Source organism: Acipenser ruthenus, chromosome 31 (assembly GCF_902713425.1).
Source record: "Acipenser ruthenus chromosome 31, fAciRut3.2 maternal haplotype, whole genome shotgun sequence".
Lineage (NCBI taxonomy): Eukaryota > Metazoa > Chordata > Actinopteri > Acipenseriformes > Acipenseridae > Acipenser > Acipenser ruthenus.
The window spans coordinates 8,606,684-8,629,374 of record NC_081219.1 but is presented as its reverse complement, the minus strand read 5'-3'; the positions used below and the strand labels follow the sequence as shown (position 1 = coordinate 8,629,374).

Sequence of the window (22,691 nt, the reverse complement as noted above, 5' to 3'; positions counted from 1 at the left end):
TTAACTGTAATGCTAATTTGAACTACTGTACAAACACTTAGTCTTATTATAGTCCTCCTTTTAGTCCTGCCTTAACAATATTAATAATATTATTGTACGGGAGGTTGCTACTCTCGATGTAGTTAGGTACTGCATTCGCTGAGTCTCCCCCCACTAGTACTAGGTGGTTACAGTTGTTATAGTTGTTTTCTGTACGTGATTCTTTCTCTGTCTCCTGTGCGCTCTCTTTCCAAGTTGACAGATATACTCTATAAAATTTTAAAAAGAACAAAAAAAAGTCAAAAACTATATTTAAACTGTCTCAATACTGTACTAACGCAAATAAATAAATGATAATATTGTATTCCTTATCGATTGCCTTGTTATAGCAATATAAAACACCCCGACTCACGCCAATATTGTATTTATTATATAGTTACCTTCTAAAAATGAGGTTGACAGATAGGTAAATTGGTACAGTAGGTTGAGGGGGACTAAAATGGTGGGAAGAAATCATGAAGATTACGAATCCAGTTGCTTATTCACCAGCCAGGTTTACCGATTTGATGTCTTGGACATAATTACAGGGTAATTTTACTCGGATCAGGATAGTGTTTCCAGGGTATTGCAGTAGAGTACAAAGGGGCTGAAGGCTGGCAAGCTGATCTGTAACATCTCTCTTCAGGTCACCAAAAGGGATGAAGACTCTTCTTTGATGCAGCTAAAAGAGGAGTTTCGGACGTACGAGGCTTTGCGCAGGGAGCACGATGCACAGATAGTTCACATTGCCATGGAAGCTGGGCTTCGCATCTCTCCTGAACAGTGGTCTTCCCTTCTATATGGTGATCTGGCACACAAGTCACATATGCAGTCTATTATTGATAAAGTAAGTGTTGTTGGGACAAGCATGGGTTGTTCATGTTCGCAAATTCTTTCACGATCCAAATGAATAAAGAATACCTCAATTCTGAACACCGAAGGGTGTTTATATGAAGCATGTGACACCTGTAGTGGATTGTCTTAAATTGGATTTTCTCCAAACATTCTGAACTGAAAAAGTTATAACCAATACAGTTTATCATTGTTTTTTTTTGTTGATTTCTTTGCATTCATATATTTTTTTAAAGAATCCATACCAGTGCCATGTCTTAAAGTGCAGGTCCAAATGCTTCTCTGATTTCTTCCCTGTGTCTTCTTTTAAGCTCCAGTCACCAGAATCTTTTGCAAAGAGTGTTCAGGAACTGACAATAGTCCTACAGCGGACAGGAGATCCTGCTAACTTAAACCAACTAAGCCCTCACCTGGAACTTTTAGCTAACATTGACCATAACCCAGGTAAGTGGGCTTTCATGCAGTGAGAAAGATATACACAGTACATTATTTTGTTTATTTTATCATAGGTACTGTATTTAGAAATCTTGTGAGATGCCAAACCATACTGGCAGCTATTCCTGCATCGTTCTAAAAAGGTTCATTGGGTGAATGCAGGAAAAGTTCTGTGCATTTTATCAAAACTATACTCCCATAAAAATCTATTACAGAGCGAACTGAAGAAAAGTTTAATATTGGGTAAAAAAACATCTCATATACATTGCTCTTTGGGAGGTTGGTCGGCTTTTCTGAATCAGGAGCAAGGTTAAAGTGAAACATTTCACATGCCAATTGAACACCACAGTGACTCTAATGAGATATGCCTGTATTTCTGTACACTTTCATTAATGATCCTACATGAAACATACATATTTAAGCTTACAATTGGGAGTGTTCTGGCTCTGAGCATTGCAGCACCACTACCCACACACTGTAGCTGACGATAAAGGTATGTGCTGTTTCATAAATAAATAAAAACATGTCCTTATGCTTAATATTTTGGATTTAAAGATGCTGCACCCCCAACGTGGGAGCAGCTGGAAGATGTCATGGTGGCTGTGAAGATAGTAGTTCATGGACTTGTGGATTTTATCCAGAACTTCAGCAAAAAAGGGCATGAAACACCCCAGGTATGAAGCATATCTTGTTAATTGGGTTGGTGATTCTTTTCTTAAAAAAAAACAAAAAAAAAAACTAGATTTTTAAAAAGAGTTTAAAGTTTGTTAAATAACATTATTATTATTATTATTATTATTATTATTATTATTATTATTATTATTATTATTATTATAATGGACAATACCATTTGAACATATTGGGCCATATTTTCAAACCGTTTCCTCCAGTCTTAAAATAACTGTTTTTTTTTAATTCAGAAAAATCCATGCTAATGTTACACAACAAAGAAGGTTGAGGGTGATTAAGAGACCTAGAATTATATTACTTAGTTGTGTTTATATCTTTTAAAAAAGATATACGAGTTCATTAGAGCAAATACTTTGAAAATATGACCAATTGTTTACAGAAAATAAGATTTAGTACCATTTTAATGACATACAGGACATCTTCGTTTTATCTTGGCGAGTGTGCACATTACATAAGTGTTCTGTTTTCATTAAAAGAGCCTTGGGTGTCTTCTGTACTCTGCTGAGAGTCATTAGGTATAAAGAAATGCTAACCATTTTTGAATACATCTTATTAGCACTAGCAATATTATCTGTGGTCCCCTTTTCTTCTTTGAAAATATTTGGATGGTTTTAGTGTACACTTATTTTTGCTAGGATGCAGTAGTTTATGTTGTATTCACGTATTTGCATATTTTGCATATTCTGTATTCATGTAAAAGTGAAGATGAGATTGTCAGCACAATAACAGGAGGACGAGTAATGTTAATAAAGAGGCTGTCAAATCCACGTCAAAGCGTTGCTGCTTTTATTTTGGAGGAGCAGGACATGTCTGTTACATTTAAATGATACTGTTTTTTAAATGTTTTTTTTAGCCACAACCAAACAGCAAATACAAAACCAGTATGTGTCGAGACCTGAGGCAGCAAGGAGGCTGTCCACGTGGAGCCAGCTGTACGTTTGCCCACTCCCAGGAGGAACTGGAGAAGTATGTGTGGGGCTTTAATGTACTTGACAGATATTGAAGCACCAGACATAGCAATTAGCGGTGATAATTAAGCCGTCAATGTATTAAATAATTAATTAAATGGTGATGGAACACATTGTCCATTTACACACTTCGACACAACCATTTGCAATCTGTGACTGCTTGTTTTAACGATGCAAAGCAGTACTGGTCATATGATGACTCAATCATAGTGTGTAAGTTAAAAAGTCTGAAGTAGACTAACATTTTATCTAGTGCCTCCTACAATGTAATGATTCAGGGTAAATTAAAAGTTTTCCCATGTGTTTTTATTATTATTATTATTTTTTTTTTAATACTTTACCATACCTCTCTGGACTTTACAAAGCTTACCTGTGCTTTACCATACTTGCACCGTGCTTTATAACACTTTGCTATGATTTTACTATAGAAAACTTTTATAAGGGAAACTGCACTCATCATTATGATTGATGAAAAAGTATAGGTGTTAAAGTGGTGTGGGTGGGGATTTTTCAGGTACAGTCAGAGTGAAAAAGAGAAAAGAAAATATGAATACCAATCCAATGCTCATCAGTTATGCTGTTAGTTTTTGTTCTGTTCATTTGCGATCGCCAGAAATACTGTAAATAGCAATGACTGTACGTGACTTTAATGTGGATATTTTACTTTTGAACAGGGTTTTATGTACTGATTTATTATCCTTGTTGGGTTTTCACAAGAAAACTAAATTGTATCAATAACATTTCAGTAGTTTGGTTTATATTTTGTGATTTCCCTGTAAATTGAAAATATTGTCTTTCTTTTAACATTAAAATGTCAGATTTTGCTTCATGTCTAGTTATTACACTGATGGTGTTTTAGAGGGTTTCTTTTCATCACGTTTTGATTGTGTGTTTCTTACCAGATACCGAATGAGGAATAAAAAGATCAGTGCGTCTGTCAGGACCTTTCCTGTGTCTCAGATTCTCCTCGGTAAAGTTGGAGTGAACAACAGCACAGCAACTACTGTAATTGGAAGCACAGAAGGCATGGGGAAAATGATCCACAATACCAATGGGGTTCACACAGAAAGCAGCGAGCCTGTGCTTATTCCACGAGGGGCTGACTCTTCACTCGACGAGCTGAAGAAACTTGCCAGGGAAGGCTCCAACGGCCTGACTGCTCCCTGCTGCCTCACAGAATCCCCTCCTGAAGAGTAAGACTCTGTAATATTAAGTGCAAGTTTGTTTGAGCTGCATTGTATGGTGTATCACATTTTGTTGCAGCTGTTTTTTTTAATTCCCTTTGAACATCTTTCTAAGGGAGTGCACTGACTCTACCTTTTGATTCTGTTATGAATGGTATCAGACTGTTTGTTTTTAAAGCACAAAGCATACACTTTGGGTATAGTTTCACGTGGATTGTTATGCATGGTCAATACCAATAGGATACGAGAAAAAATATCACTTTGAACATGGAATTAACATGCAGTTTTACTGTTATACTGTGTTTTGTAAAACATACCACAGTCATAATAATTATGCATTCGCCATTATTACAGATCTTTAGAAAGCAATATTCTCTACCTGATCTTTTCTAGCATGGATAACAATACAGTTTAAATCTTGAATTCAGTTGGTATTATACGGCTGGTTGGCATGCCTTTCATTATATTTGCAATTGTGATGTGCGGATCTGAGGTATTGTTATATACTTGTTTCAGCTGTACCCCGATGTCAGGTAATGGAGTCCTGCCAATGCAATTTTTTTCTTAAAAGTGTTTTAATTTCTCTTGTTTGTTTTAGTAAGATGGTCTCCCCTTCTAAGACTCCTGTAAACCCTGGCACAGCTACCTCAACTGTTCCTCCCTCTTGTGAAGCCAGTATGAATTCAGTACATTCTAAACCTGGCCAGTTTGTGTCCCGGGTACCTCTGTGCCCACCTCAGCAATCTGATGTGTATTACCTAGACCCGCGGACACCGGTGTCCTACGATGCACCACCATCCCAAACAAGTATGTTTACCAAAACAAGAAAAATTATATTTTAGGTGGAGTAAGGCATTAAAAGTATTGTTGAAAGCATTCTATTGTTTTTTTTTTGCATAGTGCACTGTGCCACTAAGACTTGTAAATACGCTTAATTTAACCCTTTGTAGTAGCGCTGTTTAGAGTTCTTAAAGTACTGATGGGACTTAAGTCCAATTTACCAAAATATATGTAAAAAATATTTTTTTGTCCAGTTCTCATGTGTATTCAATAAGAGTTCCTTTTTTAATTATATAACTTAATTCTGCATTCTAATTCAGGGCTGAAAGGGTTAAAGGGATTTTTGTATGAAACACATGCCACCTGGTGGCAAAATCATATATTTGCAGTTTCTACTTGTATTTTGTACATAAGAACATAAGATAATCAACAGAACGAGAGGAGGCCATTCAGCCTATTGGTGCTTGTACGGTTCCTAGTAACTAGTGGATCCTATTGATTCAGCATTTCACAGCGTGGCTTGGTAACCCGTTCCATGTTAAAGGGTGATTGATTCCATTTTCTTTTCTGGAATTTTGATGAAAGCAAAAAATATGTGTTAATTTTTATATCGTGTGAAAAGTAAATCGACCTGTTCTTTTCCAGTATTACCGAACATGAGTTCTGATTTAGTCCATTGTGAAAATAAGTTGTAAGCCCTCCTCGGTGTGCACACAAAATAAGTAAAATTCTCCAGTGTTCTTTCGGTGTTCATAGGGAAAAACATCGGTTCTATGTTTTTTGTTACAGAGGTATATCTGTTTGTAGTGATTTAAAAACCTAGAATAGTATTGTTTTTTAAATCTACGTAAACTAACCTCCTTGTCTTTCTTCTGTGCTTTCCTGTTCTAGAGAACTACTATGCTCCTCCGCCACCTCCTCCTAGTGTTTCAGCTTCCACGCGTTTTGTCCGTTCCACCAATGTGCCTGAATCATCTCTGCCTCCCCCATCAGTGCCCTACACAGACCAATACCCTTCGTTTCCACCGCGGAGGAGAATGACGTCCTCTCCCTGTCCTCCGCCCCCCCCGCAGCAGTACAGCCACCCCGCAGTGCACTCTGGGATGTACGCTCCCGTGTACGACAGCCAGCGCATGTGGAGGCCTCAGATGTACCATCGAGATGACGTTCGAAGCAGCTCTTTACCCCCCATGGATGTGGTGCACTCGTCCATCTACCAGCCTCCTCTCAGAGAAAGATACAGCTCCCTCGATGGATACTACTCTGTGGCTGGCCAGGTACCAAGTGAGCAGAGAGCCGTGACTTTGCAAAGGGTAGGTCAATATTGAAGCCATTCGCACTGAATTTAGTTGATGAGGTCCACATGTGGAGGATAGGGGATTCACATATACTTCCACACAATTTTGCATCATGTACCGTTTCATGCTTTTGTTGGTCTTCTTTACTTTTATCCCATTATTTTGATATCCTGTTCAGATGTCACTGTTCTTGCAGGCTTCTTTCATCTATATTGTAGCTTACGCAGTAATGTATATCTTCTGAAACTTATTGCATGAATTCATGTTTTATATACAAACAATGGTAAAGTTGTGACCTACAGTGTTAATACCTTGAATTGAAATATGTTGCCCGCCAAGTTAATTTTAAATTCTTATGAAATATGTACTCTTTCTTTTGTAAATGTTAACCCCCTTTTGTTGTACTTCAGGACTCATACAACCGAATGCCTGTTGGTTACGATGAGCCGTTCAGGCGGAAACCAGACCAGTGGACCCAGTGCCACAGTCAGAAGCCTCCACTGCTTGTGTCTCCAGCCCTTCCTTCCTCCGCACAGTCCCCCTCACCTTCCTCCCCGCTCTTCAATGTGGACTTCAGCACTGAGGTCAGCTTTCACCACTTAGAACAGAAACTGAGCTCAAACCTACTTAACAATGAAGCTCTATTGGTGATGATTTTAAGCGTTTTGTAAGTGTTTTATTTGTAAGCGTTTTATTGGGTTATTTTAATTTAAAAGCACATTTTACTTTCTTATATTTATATTCATTTCTTGGTGGTAGTTTGTATTTAAAGAGAGTTAATCCTATTCTTGTTACTGTTTAACAAGATGATTATATCCTCAGTGGGGTACAAGAAAACTTTTCAGCTTTATTATAACTATCCATCATCTTGTACCAATATTAACTTCCAAGCCAGGTTACTTTAAACCTTTATTGTGGTGTACCATTGCTTAGCAAAGAATAGTACAGTTGTCCTTCGCGTATCCGACTGCGGTGGGACCAGAGAAAGGGCGGATATGTAAAAAGCTGCATAAATTAATCTTGTTTTAAATACCATTATACACAGCTGTAATAATTACTATATTCACACAATTATTGTTTTGAGATTCAGCTTTTATTAGTGAGCTCCCCTAAATTTCTTGTTTAGAAAGATGCAGGGTATTAATGCTTCTGACAGGGTAGCCGTCTGCCTTGTGGGTGCGTCCATTCTCTGCTGAGTGACAGGCAGACAAACAGGATTTATTTACATATCAACACACTGAACAGCTCAACACACTGAACAGTTCTGAAACTTTGGTGGGATCTACAGTCTCTCAGCTAATCTTCTCAGTTCAATAAAAAACGAACTCCAGCTACTCGCCCGGCTGTCTGCTTACTCACTCTTCGGTATCCAACTCTGGTTCACTCTCACTCTCACTCTCACTCTCACTCACACACACACATTGGCGAATTTCAGCTTCTTTAGCCCAGTTGGCTTTGGTTTTGCAGCAACTCTGTGGAAGTTCTGTGTAAATGGTTAATCTATTCACATTGACTTTACCCTATTCCCATTAAAAAATAAAACATACTACAAAAATAATAATAAATATATTTCCCAGTGCTGCTGGGCAATGTCCCGCCTTCCTGACTGAATCATTGATTCGTTCTGAATACTTTAAACCCGCCCCAACTACTGAATGACAGCACATTCCTACATTTCTATTGGAGACTCCGCTTGCGAGATTTAAAACGAGATTACAATCAGGATGGAGGCTTGTTAGCGGGATTTAAAGATGTATTACAGTTAAGATTCTGAGGATTTAAAACAGAATTGTGGCGAAATGAACAAAGATGCCTCCACACAAAAAACCCAGAAGAATGTGCCCGTGACCATAGGGATTTTGTGGAAGACAGCAAAGGAAAGAAGGTACAACTTAAGTGTGCAAGTACTGTCGAGTTACTACTATACATATTTTGACACCAAAAAAAAAGCATTTTGGAAAGTAACCGAAAACACTAATTTCATACAGTATATCAAAAACGAAAGCCCCGGAAAAACCCGATTTACATAAAACTCGAAAATAGCTCAAAATAATCACCGAAAAATGCAATTAATAAAACCTGAAAAACAGAAGCCCTAATTATAATTCACAGATAAGCATATTTAAGCATTATTAACTAAGGTAATGTATGCTAAATGTATAGTATAGGCAAGGGGAAGTGTGGTAAAATGCAAATTAACAATGATCTACCTACATTTCTGGCCTCTTGGGGGTGATTGCCCTCTGTCACTGTCGAATGAGCAATGTCAGTCTCAATCTGTGAGTTCACTGTGCAGCAGACTATCTCAGGTGCTAGCTCATGTCAGGTCAAACATTGTATCATGTAATGGATTGTAAAAGGTTTCTTATTGACTCGTTGATTATAAAAGATGTATTACTAAAAGAATGTCCTGAGTGAATTACTTTTATTATGCATGTTTTATGTATAACTGGTACACAGCCTTATGAATCAATAGCGTTAGTAGCTGCTTATCTGAAATGAGACCAAACACGATCCAGTTAGCAAGATCATTCAGAATTAGAATTTTTCAAAACAATTTCACAAAAGCAAATTCTAAAATACAGCCCAGAGCACTTGCTGTTTCTTTTTGTTTAGTTTTTTCTAAAGCCTTTTAAAGTGTGACAGTTGCTGGGCAACGCAGCCTAAATCTGTTCAAAGCTATAATGAAAGTAGCCATTTCAGAACAACAGAGGCACTTTGTAGGGGTCTGTAAACCTGTTTCTTATTTTTTTTTTCCCCACACTGTCCTTGGAAAGCTATGTTGTCTATTTTATGCATGAAGAGCAAAATGTGTATATGTCAAGACAGATGTGTGTCACACTTACATTTTTATTTATAACAAGAGAACCAGTTATATGATAGACAAGACGGCAGATCTGAAATACTTTGACAGAGGGCTTAATCTATCCTGCAGAATGTATAGACGTTAGTTACCCATGACCCTCTACCCCTCCAGAACAACACCTTGCAGACTCACCATGTCTAATCATGTGCTATCCTAGCTGCCAGTGTTGGCCCACCTCCCTATTAACATTACATACTGCTTGTTTCTCTAATTCCCCATCCAGCTCATGTTTATTTCCGTTACAGTGTATTTACTGGGGTGCTTTTCATTTCAGTTTTCCAGTGACTTCGTGGGCTCTAAATATAAGGAGGATGGCCATCTATCTCACTACTCTCCCTGGTCGTGTGGCACTATCGGCACATGCATTCATGCAGTCGATTCCGAACCAAAAGATGTTGTGGCCAATTCCAGTGTGGAGTTAACAGTAAGAAATGTTCATAGTTTTACATATCACTTTCTTTTGTTTTTTAAATGTATTTGCTACATACTGGTGACCTTAACCCACACCCTAATGTTTTATATATTTTGTGAATCTAATTAGCTTCTCCAAACCCCCAAAATGTTGTTATACTATAACGTAATGCAACATTTAGAATAGAAAGGCTATTAGTATTTGAGTCTACGACTCTGAAAAAGACTTGTACAAAGACAATGTTTGTCATTGAATTAAGTAAGTTTTGTTTTTGTTGGTATTTTTTTAATTGAGCATTATTGAGTGTTTATTAGCTGTGGATGAGTATAAGGATGTGGCCAAACAAACAAAATAAATCATTGGAGCCGCTTTCTGTTATCTGAGCGTTGCTGTTTGTATGATTCATTCTTTTGGACACCGTGATGTTTATGTTATTAAAATACTACTACTACTACTACTACTACTATTAATAATAATCATAATAATCATAATCATAATAATCATAATAATAATCATAATAATAATAATAATATTCTTACACATATATTATCTGTTTTATTTTAATCTATTTGTAGTATATGTTGTGTAACATTCTTAGATGAAACTAAAGCTGTTCAGCAAGAAAACTCAAAACACGCAATCAGGCTTTTCAAGTGTTTTTAAAAATGCTAATAATTCTGTAATGCTTTCTTATTGGTCTTTACTGCAGCAGTGTTTGGAAGATGTTATTGTCTTAATGGAGATGCCTTTAGGTCAAATGCCTGAAATATAGGTGGAGGGCTCTTCACTTATCTAACCTGTGCTGAAGTGAATTAGATTCTTGGTAGAGGACTGCACAGGGTTGCGAGCAGAATATAGGTGGAGGGCTCTTCAGTTATCTAACCTGTGCTGAAGTGAATTAGGTTCTTGGTAGAGGACTGCACAGGGTTGCGAGTAGAAGTGTATTATCATCACTCGCTCTCAAGTGTTTCACACAAATTGAGTTACTTGTTTTAGCTTGCTGGTACAAATGTAGTTTATGATGAAACAATGGAGAATAAAACCAGGCTGTAGTCCAATAATTAACAGTATATTAAATGTTCACAAAATGTGCACATTTTTAAATATGGTAAATTACAGGACTGTATAAATGGTAAAATAAATATTATTCAATAATAAAAAAAACAGGTGCTAGTGCTGCTAATATATCCCTGCCTTGCTGTTTTTTATGTAGGATCACAACAGCAGTGACATCAAAAGACGAACGCACCTGTTTGAACCTCAGAGAAGGCTGAGAGATGAGGATCCTATAATTCCTTTTGGCGAAGGCCCCATCATCTCCAAGTGGGGTGCAATTTCCAGGTCTTCCCGCACAGGCTATCACACCACTGACCCGATCCAAGCTACTGCTTCCCAAGGAAGTACCACAAAGCCAATCAATTTCAGAGGTAGGGAACGACACCTATATACATGGGTGAAAGTTTTCCGTCTGTAGGTCCATTCCTATGATTTTCTGTCTGTATGGTCTCCCTGGTCCATTCCTATGACTCGTGGAAAACTGTAACTTGATTGAGAACATAGGTCACAGAGGAGGCAAACCTACTTTTTTTGCTCAGTATTATTATTATTTCTTATCAGACGCCCTTATCCAGGGCGACTTACAATTGTTACAAGATATCACATTATTTTTTACATACAATTACCCATTTATACAGTTGGGTTTTTACTGGAGCAATCTAGATAAAGTACTTTGCTCAAGGGTACAGCAGCAATGTCCCCCACCTGGGATTGAACCCACGACCCTCTGGTGAAGAATCCAGAGCCCTAACCACTACTCCACACTGCTGCCATATATACACACTTATTATTCTATGTTTTGTTATGGTTTTGCCTTTAAACAGTTTAAAATGTAATACAACAAAGTAATTCAGAAAACGCCAGAAGTATGACCATTTATAAAACTTTTTTTTTAAAAAACACAATAAAACCCACCCTACAAGAACATGGCCCATAGTCTGCACTTCACTATTTACAGCAGCTAATGTTAGCAGCGGTGTGACTGCAACAGAAGATGCAAGGCAGTTTGTGGAGACTACAAAAAATGAAATATAGGTTAGGTATCTGTTTGTTTAGTTTGTTTTTATTCTCTATTAAAATTATATGCATTGAAAAAAGGTGAGAGAACCAGATGGTTATGTATTAAGGAAGTTAGTAGGTTCCTGTTGCTGCGGGGCCATGAACGGCTTTAAGTTCAACACCAACTCAAAAAAACAAAAAAACAATAAATAAATAAAAAATAAACAGTTACTGTTATTAAGCACTAGTAATAATCTGAAGCCGTGGTATTTCAAAATAACAGAAGCCCCTTTTTACTTCAGTGAAGTAGGCTAGAATATTTTTTTTCATTAAAAACTTGTTCTTCATTGAAATTCGTTTTAAAGCTTCCATATTGAAGCTTGTTGTGTACTACTCACAATCAAACCAAGTAAGAATTTGCTTGCATCATTTAAGACATTTTTCAAGTAAGCTTATTTGTGTATAAAAAACGACAATAGAGTCTCAGTCCTCCTTTCGCAGCCAGTGTCATCTCACTTTAAAGGTGCGTACCAGAAAGAGGTCATTTAAATATTTTTGCTGATATTACTCTCCCCATCATTCAGCCCTTGTTAAAGATTTAAAATAATGTACCCAATCTGAAGCAAGTGCAAAACTTGCCCCAATATTTAACATAAAAAATATTTTAAATATTTTAAAACTAGCAAGAAATAACTTGGTTGCAGTATTTTATTATGGGCAAACTGTGCCCTCTAAATGGACCATATTTAGAAGCAAACACAAGGGCAGAGACACAAAATAAGACCATTGACTTGCACCGCTTTTAGAATGAAACACTTACCTATAGGTACCAAAACCAACTCAGTGTTACTGAATAAAGTTTAAAGGTCCAGAGCATGTCTATACTTAGTGAGTGTAATCTAGATTTGTGTTATTATACAGTTAAATAAACTGTTCATTTTTACAGTTGGTTTTTTAGTTATCAACATTGAAAGTGATGTCAAACTCCTTAAATTAAAAAATTATCAAAAAGGTCCTTGAAAAGTCCTAGAAATGTGTATCACAAAAACTGCATCAACCCTGTATTTACGACATCTGATTGAGTTAAGCAGAGACTGTGTATGATTTTTGCAGCTGAGGTTTTATAAAATGAGTATGTGAATTGGGCATACATGTAAAAGGCTTGATGAGTAACATTTCAAAGTCTATGTTTGTTAACTAGCCTCATGTGTGATTTATCAGGTTGATCCATCTGGTAACGATTACACCATTAACCTGCCCAAATGTGGTAATTCTTGCATCCGCTGGGGGCAGTGCTGCAATTGGCAGTGTTTCTGTGGAGCACAGGCAAGAGAAGTTAGTTAAGATAACTGTGGCATTTCTTAGCCATACCAAATTACTGTTTAACATAGATGATACAAGCTATATGTTGTGTAATGTTCATATATTCTGTTTTTTTAGACTACGGTCCCTATATTAATCACAGTGATTCCAGATGGAGCTCGTATGAATCCGATTCATCAACTCCTAATTATATGAAAAGGTAATTCAAATGAATGGTCTATTTCTCTCTCTCTCTCTCTCTCTCTCTCTCTCTCTCTCTCTCTCTCTATGTGTGTTTTTTTTGTTTGTTTTTTATCAACTTCTTAAGCACTGTTTTTTTGTATTCAGCCGATGAAGGACTTGTAGTCCGAAACGTCATGATGATTGATTTGTAATCAATTATTTTACCTTTCTAAGTACCTGAAATATCCTTTTCTTTTTTCTTTTTTCTTATTGATTATATATATATATATATATATATATATATATATATATATATATATATATATATATATATATATATATATATATATATATATATATATATATATATATATATATATATATATACATATACACACATACATAATCACTCCCAAAGTTAAACTGATACATTAATATGTCCACTACCCTCCGTACCCTGATTCTTGGTGGAGAATAGTGAATATATCTCTATGTGTAGAAGACCTTTGTCTCGGAGGGTGCACAATAAACATGAGCAACAAAGTCAATAAAGGTCATATAATACTATTGCACATGCAAGGAAGCTTGATACAGTTAAAACTTTACTTTTTACAAAGTTTCTTCTTTTTAGTACTGCCTTGGGTTAAGTGTTTACCCAGTCTTTAATACATTTTTTGAAAGGGGAAAATTGATGTTAATTTTACAAATCCGAAAAACAAACAACTTGGAAGTGCTTACAAAATCTTGGAATCATATTACTGGTACTTTTTACTGTTTGGTTCAGGGTTTTTTTTTTTCTATCAATGACAAAAGGTAAATAATACATTGAGGAAACACTGAGAATGCGACCCTATGTACTGCATGATTGAGTGTTTAACGTTATGGGTGAAGCACATATACAAATAATGTATTCAGGCTGTTAATTTAACACTAGGAGGCAATGTGGTTCAGTGGTTAAAGTCCAGGGCTTGTAACCAGAAGGTCCTCGGTTCAAATCCCACCTCAGCCACTGACTCATTGTGTGACCCTGAGCAAGTCACTTAACCTCCTTGTGCTCCGTCTTTCGGGCGAGACGTAATTGTAAGTGACTCTGCAGCTGATGCATGGTTCACACACCCTAGTCTCTGTAAGTCGCCTTGGATAAAGGCATCTGCTAAATAAACTATTCTCTTAGCAATTGATTCATTTCTACTTGGCATGAGCTGTTCTGTAATTCCACTCTATAAAGAGAGAGTACAGGATGCTTAACAATTATTATTATTATTATTTATTTCTTAGCAGACGCCCTTATCCAGGGCGACTTACAATTGTTACAAGATATCACATTATACATTATTTCACATTATACAGATATCACATTATTTTACATACAATTACCCATTTATACAGTTGGGTTTTTACTGGAGCAATCTAGGTAAAGTACCTTGCTCAAGGGTACAACAGCAGTGTCCCCCACTGGGGATTGAACCCACAACCCTCCGGTCAAGAGTCCAGAGCCCTAACCACTACTCCACACTGCTGCCCTAACAATCTGCATCGACCTATAATAATCAGATTGGTGTACTTCATATACAGGGATCAGCTACGGGTCTCGGGTCTTACTGCTAAGGATTCTTGTAACGGAGAACACTTAAGCACAGAGCTACAACAGGTAAGCAGGTTTCACCTACTAGAAGATGAAACAAAAATGCTGTAGTATCCTATCGGTTGAATTCTCATAGTATTGCAATCTGTTTTCAGGCCACCAGCAATTCTCTGTTACTTCAGAGAGAAGCCGATGCTTTAGCCACTCAGCAGAAGTGGGCATCACTGGAAGATGAGCTTTCCTTCGGCCTCATAGGCAATAAAATAGGAGTCAGAAACACAGAGGTAAGAATTGCATTATCTGGCTTTCATTCAGATTTTCTGTGCTGGAAAATAAATTGCACAATTTGAGGGTGATTGCTGTACAGCAATCCTGAATCTTCTGTCTGCATTAAAAAAAAGTATTTATTTCTGTGCCTTCATCCAGGGCTGTATAATGTGTGTGTGTGGCTAGTGCATTATTGTAATCTGGTGGTAAATAGAATTGTGTGTTTCTTTTCTGTATTCAATAGACTGGCTTTACAGAAGATTCAGTAGATGCCAAACCAGACAGAGACATTGAACTGGAGCTTTCAGCTCTTGATGCTGATGAACCCGATGCTCAAGATGAGAATATAGAGGTGGGCTGACAAATTACAAAATCAGAAAAAGAATTGTAGTGATTCCAGCGGTGGGTAAATTAACTTGTTCTGCACTCGGTCCTGTTTTTATTAACATATTAAATCAGGTGCCAGCAATTTGAACAATCAGACTCCTGTTTAATCTTAACTCTTTCACAAATTCTACAAAACAACCCCTCTGGTGAGCAGTGGCTTTAAATGTGGTGTTGCTTTGACTTTCTAACCCTTTCTGACCACGTTGTGGTACATTTCACCAAGGTAGTTGTATAAAACAGAACTGATAATAAGGGAAGTAGATCCACTCCCAACACTGTACACACACTGACTTCTGTTTAATTGAAGTTGTACTGCATTGTCTGTGTGCTGTGTAGACTGGGTGGTTTTGTGATGTGGTCTTATCATTGTCCGCTGGGGGCTGAGTTGAGACCAGTGGTGCCCAACTCTGGCCCTCGAGGTCCAGTCTAGTGTGAGGTTTTGTTCCAGTCAGGTCCTGCATTAGTGAAATGACCTTTTGCAGGTCCAGTTAAGTAAATTAGGATCTGCTTGGAATAAAGACCTGGACTGAAATGGATCTCAAGGGTCAGAATTGTGCACCCCTAGTTTAGACCAAACTTTTTACTTGAGAACTGTGCCGTGTTCAAACCAGAGACAGAAAAGTCCAGTGAATCAGCCTGCTGCATTACCAAGCCCTCAGATCTTAAGTTTATTAAAGCAGTGATACTCACCTGTGGCTTTTCCAGTCTACTCCAATCCAATCAAGGACCTAGATACAATGAAGTGTTTGGTTAATTATTGGAAGCCATTAGAACCTCAGCCCTTGATTCGTATATTGTACCCATCTGGGAACCTATCAGATTTATATAGAAACTGTGCATAGACATGTTTTAGAAGCTATTCCACATGCTGTCATAGTGATGGGAGATAGGTAATGTGTGATGTAGGTAACTGACATATCTTGTTTTCTTATTGTAGGAGGCTCTTTCACACCAGCTGCGTATAAATTCTCACAATGATAAACGTTCCAATGGAACTGTTGCTGGTAATGGAGACCAGCCGATACAACAAGACAGAGTTACATCCGATAAAGTGGGGAATCATATACTGAAACAAATTGCAATCAAGTAAGACTTCTGTGGCATGTGGACATTTGCATCAGTAGTAATGTTCAGTTTTAATGCTAAATAACCTTTTGTAGTGCATTCTAACAAATAGTATAGCCTTATGTGTACTGTACTGCTTTGTCAAACAGCATATCTTGTTCACAATCTAAATCAGCAGCATACTGAGATCAAACAAATTTTAGCTCATGTTGCATGTTGTTTTTGTTCACTACCTATGGATGTGTAAATGCTTTTTCTATAGATGTTTGCAAATCCGACTTTTTCACATATCCGCCTATACCCTAGTCCACAGGGGGTCGGGTATGCGACGTTGTACTGTACTGCCACCCTTCCCCAGGTGGTATTCACTGCCTCTTATTGCCATCACTTAAAACATAAAAAATCAGTGGATGGGGCCGTTTTCTTTTTCTTTTTGCATAATCCACTTTCACATTCACAAAACCCAAAACCAAAGGAACAAGCTGGCAAAATATTCTTGTGTGCCGAAATTTAAAAACAAATGAAGGAATTGTACACAGACCCAGTTCTTCAGTCCGAATCGGTATACTTGAAGTTGTTTTGTCTTTTTAATGTGTTATATCTGTGTGTATTAAAAGGCTGAACGTCCAAACTTGTTTTCCCTTTCCCACCAGTAAGAAGCAAAGAGGGATCCGACCCATGACCTGGTGTTTCAGCAAGACGATGACCCCTGCAGGTGGAGTCATCTCCTCTGCTGCAGTCACGTCTGCGCTCAGCATCAGCAAACTGGTCCTGAAAACAGCAACACAGGGAGATCTGACTAAATCCGCCACCAATGGAGAGATGCTCCTTAATGGAAGCTGAAGGGAAATGATTGTTGATATTTGTGACATCTACACAAACAAATCATTTACAATATTGGTTTTTATATTATAGTTTTGTTTTTTTAACAAGGGGGCATCAGATTCCTGTGGATTTTTTGATACTTTAGGAAAAAAGCCCTCTTTTAAATTATACTGACATGGTTTTTTATTTTGATTATTGAAATAAGGCGTTCATTTTTCAATGTCTTGGGAATTTGGACTTCATGCTTAAAAGCAGCTTTATAATAGTTTGGTACCGTGATGAAGCCATTTTTTTTATACAGAATGGCTAATTTGTCAATTGAAACAACTCGGTTAGGAACTAGCAGGACCCTGCATTGATGTACCTAGTGAAAGAAAAACTTTACCTGTGTTAGTATTTTATGTTAATGTGATACGACAATATTTAACACTGTTGGTATTGGTCTAATGGCATATTTGCACATTTCAGTGATATTTTGAATCTGTTAGTAGTGAAAGATAAAAGCTTTTCCTGTGATGTTATCACTCAGGAGTTTCACACTACAGCAGTTTTTAAGGTGAAAAGTACACTTTGCAATGTACATTACTGCATGTGCATTGGAGATCGTGAAGGTAGCCAGGGCAGTAAAATCCACGTCCAGTGCCCAGCTCCCAGCTGCAATTTAACAACGTGTTAGAAAGTAAAAAGGGAGGTCAGCATCTATTAAATTATTAAGAGATAATCACCTTTTAATGCTTCTTGTAACCCCGCAGTGAAAGCTGGCTTTCAGAACTGTTTGCACTGACAAAAACATTAATACCAAATCCACAGTAGTTATTGTCACTGTTAACAAGTGTCTTTACTGTCCATTTATAATAGCAGCAATGAATTGTGTAGACCAAAGTCTAAATGGTAAATTATGATAGAGCTATTTTCAAGCATCAGGTAACTGCATTATTCACAGGTAAATCTACTTCACAGTTAAATGTGTGCAATATTGTTATTTATTTTGTTTTTACTTTTGTGGTACACCACTAATTGAATTGTAGACTCATTAAAAAAAATGTAAGCATTATCACATTTCATAATATACTTAATATTTACAAGAAGTTGTATGAAACGGCACTAATGCAGTGATGTAACACTTGGAAAGCTGAAGTCGTTTTCTGGGTCTTCAGCTAAATGAGTCATTTACTGCACACAGCCCAGTTAAAAGAAGATAAAGAATAACTATATATTGCCTTTGAGTCTGTATTGTCAACTTTTAGTCTTCCTTCTTCAGTCTGTTTTTATTGTCAGTTGTTTTGATTTTATAGACAAACATGTTTATTATGTTATAATAACTTCTGTGAAGTTGATTCTAAATTTTGTACTGTGTGTTTTTTTTCTTTTGGTGTATGTTCATCTTTCACCAGGTTTTTTGCAAGGGGTTCCTGCTAGTTACTGTAGGGAAAAAATATTAATAAGATCATGTTACTGGTCAACTGAGTTGGTAAATTCTAAAAGACAACAGAATCTTCACAAATGGTATTTTCTTAGTTTTGTGCACTCCCCTTTGGTTGGGTATTTTCTCCTGAGGGCATTTGTATGAACGACGATGCATTGCTGCTAGATGTTGAGCAGTAAAATAGGCAATATTCCTATTCATAATAGGATTTTATATTATATGTGTATGAAGAAAAGAAATGGCTATGATATTTGCGCATCAACTTGATAGATCTCTTGTAAACTGTTTTTTTTTTTTTAATGATATAAGTGACTACTGTATATTTCTTAATGGCTCAATACTGGCCAGAACTTTTGCTTATACTGTAAGTGTTGTAAAAAGCTAACCTATGTTTACACTGAACTTTCTAGCTGAACTATAGATAGATAGATAGATAGATAGATAGATAGATAGATAGATAGATAGATAGATAGATAGATATAGATATATCTATCTATCTATCTATATATATATATATATATATATATATATATATATATATAGATAGATATATGCATGCATGCATGTATGTATGTATGTATGTATATATGCATGTATATATGTATGTATGTATATATTTTTATCACTGAAGCTTTCTCACTTCTATTTACTACTCTGCTAAGTATGGAACCGATACTGTAACCTGTTTTGAAATATACAGAATGTGTATGTGTGTGTAACAGGAAGTGTTTGACGCTGTAATCTGATGGCCTGATGAGATTATACAGATTTACAATCTCCTCTCTCTCTCTGTCATATATATATATATATAAATATGTATTCAGCTAGTTTGTTGATGTGGATCATGCCATATAAAGAATATTTTTATTTATAAATTGAAAGCCCTACTTGACAAAAGTTAATATTTAGAACATATTAAGATGGTATCATGTATATTTAATGTATAGTAATGGTATTCATATGTAAATATGTTAATATGCTATTTGGTGACTTGTGTCCGCTCTTTCTGAAACCTCAAAACATATGAACAAATACTGTACGCATTGTATGTGGTTATGTATGTATGTAACTGTGTGTGTGTGTGTGTGTGTGTGTGTGTGTGAATTAATATAAACAATTGGGTGATCATTGAATATGTTTTATACGAAACAATTTCTATTGTATTTTTTTTTGTAAAGAGTATTTTGTTAAATACTGTAATTGGAGAATGTGCATATTTTGTTCTACAGAATGACATGAAATGGCAGAAATCATGTAGTCACTGTGGTGAGATTTATCAAGTTGATACGATGTCCATATTCTAGGATTCTCATTTCTGTTTACTTTCTTAATAATAGAAGGAGATCTAGAAACACTGTCACTATAGCCCTCAGGGAAAAAAAAAACCCCTCTGTGTTGCAAAACTACTGATGGCATCTTCAGCACCTTCCGAGGGTGAACATGATATTACATAAGTTAATCTTGTGTACGGAACTTTATTATTTGTTAAAAATGATTATTTTTATGTTTATTTGGTTGTGCTGGAAGGGATTGGGATGAATTTTTTATACATCCAATTATTTTGGGAGAGAGAGAGAGACCATCTGTGTTTTTGCACCTGTCAGCCCTACTCTTAATCGTTGAAATAAGGTTGCCAGGTACAGAAATCTCTTCTTTGGTGCAGTACTGCTTTACAAGCCAACTGCACATATCCCATGAACCCATCCAGCGTCAGCCTCAATTAATCCAAGGCATGGACATGCATGCAATTCTTAGCTGGGCAGACAAGTACATTATACTGTAGTTGTGATACAACACATGTGGGTTTTATTTGTACTGCACATGCCCACTGTACGGACACCTGAAATATTGCGTGGTAAGCTTGCAGCATTTGCTGTCTGCATTTCTACTGTTTTATTGCATATATTTGTTTCCCTGGAAATACTGTAAAAGAAGTCTTCTTTTTGTATTGTTTGAATTTTAAAAATTTGCTTTAGCCGGAAAAAACGATTGTGGAGCTCAAATGTTAATAATTTTTACGTCTGTATTAGACATTTTTCTTTGCAAATCTATTGTTCGATTGAAATGTAAATGAAATAAAAGATGGTACACATCCATCATGTATAAAGCTGGCACCATCGATAAGATGGATTTCATGCTTATTTTTAGGACATACTCAGCTGTATTTAACAAAAAAAAATATACACATTAATGTAAACGTTTTTTTTAACAAATAAGCAGGGATATCTATGGGAATAATTTCTATTCCTGCTTGTTTATTTGAACAACCAGGTTTTGTTTTAGGATTTGGAAAACTAGGCGGATAGGTCTGTAATGGTTTGTTTCCTGAAGATGTGGAATAGCAAAGAGTGATTTTTTTTTTTGTGTTAAATGTTTGCTGTAGCAGGATTTCATTGTTTAAAGATGATTGGTGGGAGAGTTTGCAGTACCTGAAATGTATTTGCATGCATACAAAATAAAATATGTCCACTGAACCACTGTTTTGTTTTTCCTTTAATTTATTTTCAGGTCTAGAAAGTAGAGTTAAAATATACATGCACTCTTCTAGCCCTCTAACTAATCTATATTCTAGAATTCTGAATGTTAATATTTACTCTCTATGTTCGCATAAAATACAAATTACATATATTACGGGTGTGCAGAACAAATTATAAGATTTGGTTTCAATGTGCCAAAATAACATTTGACCACCAGATGGCGCAGTCTGCTGTACATTAGTTCCATTAGAAGTAGGTCAGTTAAGTTATTTTTTTGCAATTCATATATATTATTTGATCCTAAAAACTTAATACGCATATTTTACTTTACGATTATTTTAAGTTCCTTGAGGTACAATGTCACGAGCTATGATCAGGCACAAAGTCTTCAGAGAGCATCCCCCACAGATCTGATGTGGACGAGTGCACTGTTCATGAACAGTGCTGGATGGAATTCATTGTCAGTAGGGTGTAGGGCCTCTGTTGACAGCCAGGACAGCATCGATTATACATGACAAGTCTGCAAGGTGTTGCTCTTGAGTGATGCAAGGGACCATTCATCCTGGGAGGTTTTGGTTGGAAGTCTTCCGTGAACTATTTCTTTCGAGCCCTTCAGAAGCACTAGCATGACTTCAACTGGCTTGCAACAGGGAGATGCAGCTTTTATATATTTCAGAATGCATGATGTTCCGTAACAAATTAGTTATGCGAGTGGGCAATCCACTAAAACTATATATGCCATGTTGTAGCTGTTTCTAATGTTTACATTGATTGCTGCTTGTGTAATATGTATCTTTATGTGCTGTTAAGTTAATTACACTTTGCCTACTGAATTGGTAATCTAAATGTGCAATAAACTATATATGGCAATACAGCAGTAGAATTGTTAGTTCTCTGATAAAATGTATGGAGATTCATTTTTGTTAGAGGCTGCAGATATATATATATATATATATATATATATATATATATATATATATATATATATATATATATATATATATGTGTGTGTGTGTGTCTATATAAATAATTTCTAGAAATTTCTCAAAAAAGAATTTTAGGAAAAATCTGTTATAGCAAAAGTTTTCCTTTTGTGGATGAGGAAAAAACGTTACAAGAAATAGAATTATTTATTTCAAGTTTTTCTTTTTTTTGCAAAACATCAAAAATGCTAATTCAAAAGTATTCATATCCTTTGATGCTATGGTAGTATTGTCTACAAGGTGCTAGAAATTTCAATATGATAATGTAGAACCTAATAACATTACCAATAAGTCAATATCGGAAAAAGAAAATGATTTATCATAAAGCTGAAGAATCCCAATTTCAACTATTATTTCTAATATCAAGAAGTACAAGACTCATGGTCCTGTCACAACGTTCCCTCGGTCTGGAAGAAAGAAGGTTCTTTCACCAAGAGCAAGTAGAAGAATTGTGAGCAAGGTTATTAACAATCTGAGATTGACTGCTAAAGATATTCAAAGTGAATTGGCTGCAAGTGGGACTGGGGTTTCCATTTCAAACATAGGTAGAGTTGATGGTGAACGTCTCAATGGTCACAGGCCAAGGAAAAAGCCACTCTTAGGAACGTCACCAAGACAAACTCTTAACTGCAA

At 36.3% G+C, this 22,691-nt stretch overlaps 1 protein-coding gene across 1 annotated transcript in view; it reads left to right on the top strand.

Moving 5' to 3' along the window:
- Window positions 1-21,072, top strand: part of LOC117396921 (roquin-2-like) — a 47,330-nt gene extending 26,258 nt beyond the window's left edge. The window contains exons 6-21 of the mRNA XM_059005660.1: window positions 665-865; window positions 1,182-1,314; window positions 1,861-1,979; window positions 2,849-2,961; window positions 3,866-4,156; window positions 4,746-4,954; window positions 5,819-6,240; window positions 6,636-6,809; window positions 9,366-9,515; window positions 10,717-10,930; window positions 12,999-13,080; window positions 14,619-14,694; window positions 14,784-14,912; window positions 15,140-15,247; window positions 16,220-16,368; window positions 17,001-21,072. Of these exons, the coding sequence (XP_058861643.1) occupies window positions 665-865; window positions 1,182-1,314; window positions 1,861-1,979; window positions 2,849-2,961; window positions 3,866-4,156; window positions 4,746-4,954; window positions 5,819-6,240; window positions 6,636-6,809; window positions 9,366-9,515; window positions 10,717-10,930; window positions 12,999-13,080; window positions 14,619-14,694; window positions 14,784-14,912; window positions 15,140-15,247; window positions 16,220-16,368; window positions 17,001-17,190 (2,760 nt within the window). The 3' untranslated portion in view covers window positions 17,191-21,072. The remainder of the gene's footprint in view (window positions 1-664; window positions 866-1,181; window positions 1,315-1,860; window positions 1,980-2,848; window positions 2,962-3,865; window positions 4,157-4,745; window positions 4,955-5,818; window positions 6,241-6,635; window positions 6,810-9,365; window positions 9,516-10,716; window positions 10,931-12,998; window positions 13,081-14,618; window positions 14,695-14,783; window positions 14,913-15,139; window positions 15,248-16,219; window positions 16,369-17,000) is intronic.
- The last annotated feature ends 1,619 nt before the right edge of the window (window positions 21,073-22,691 follow it).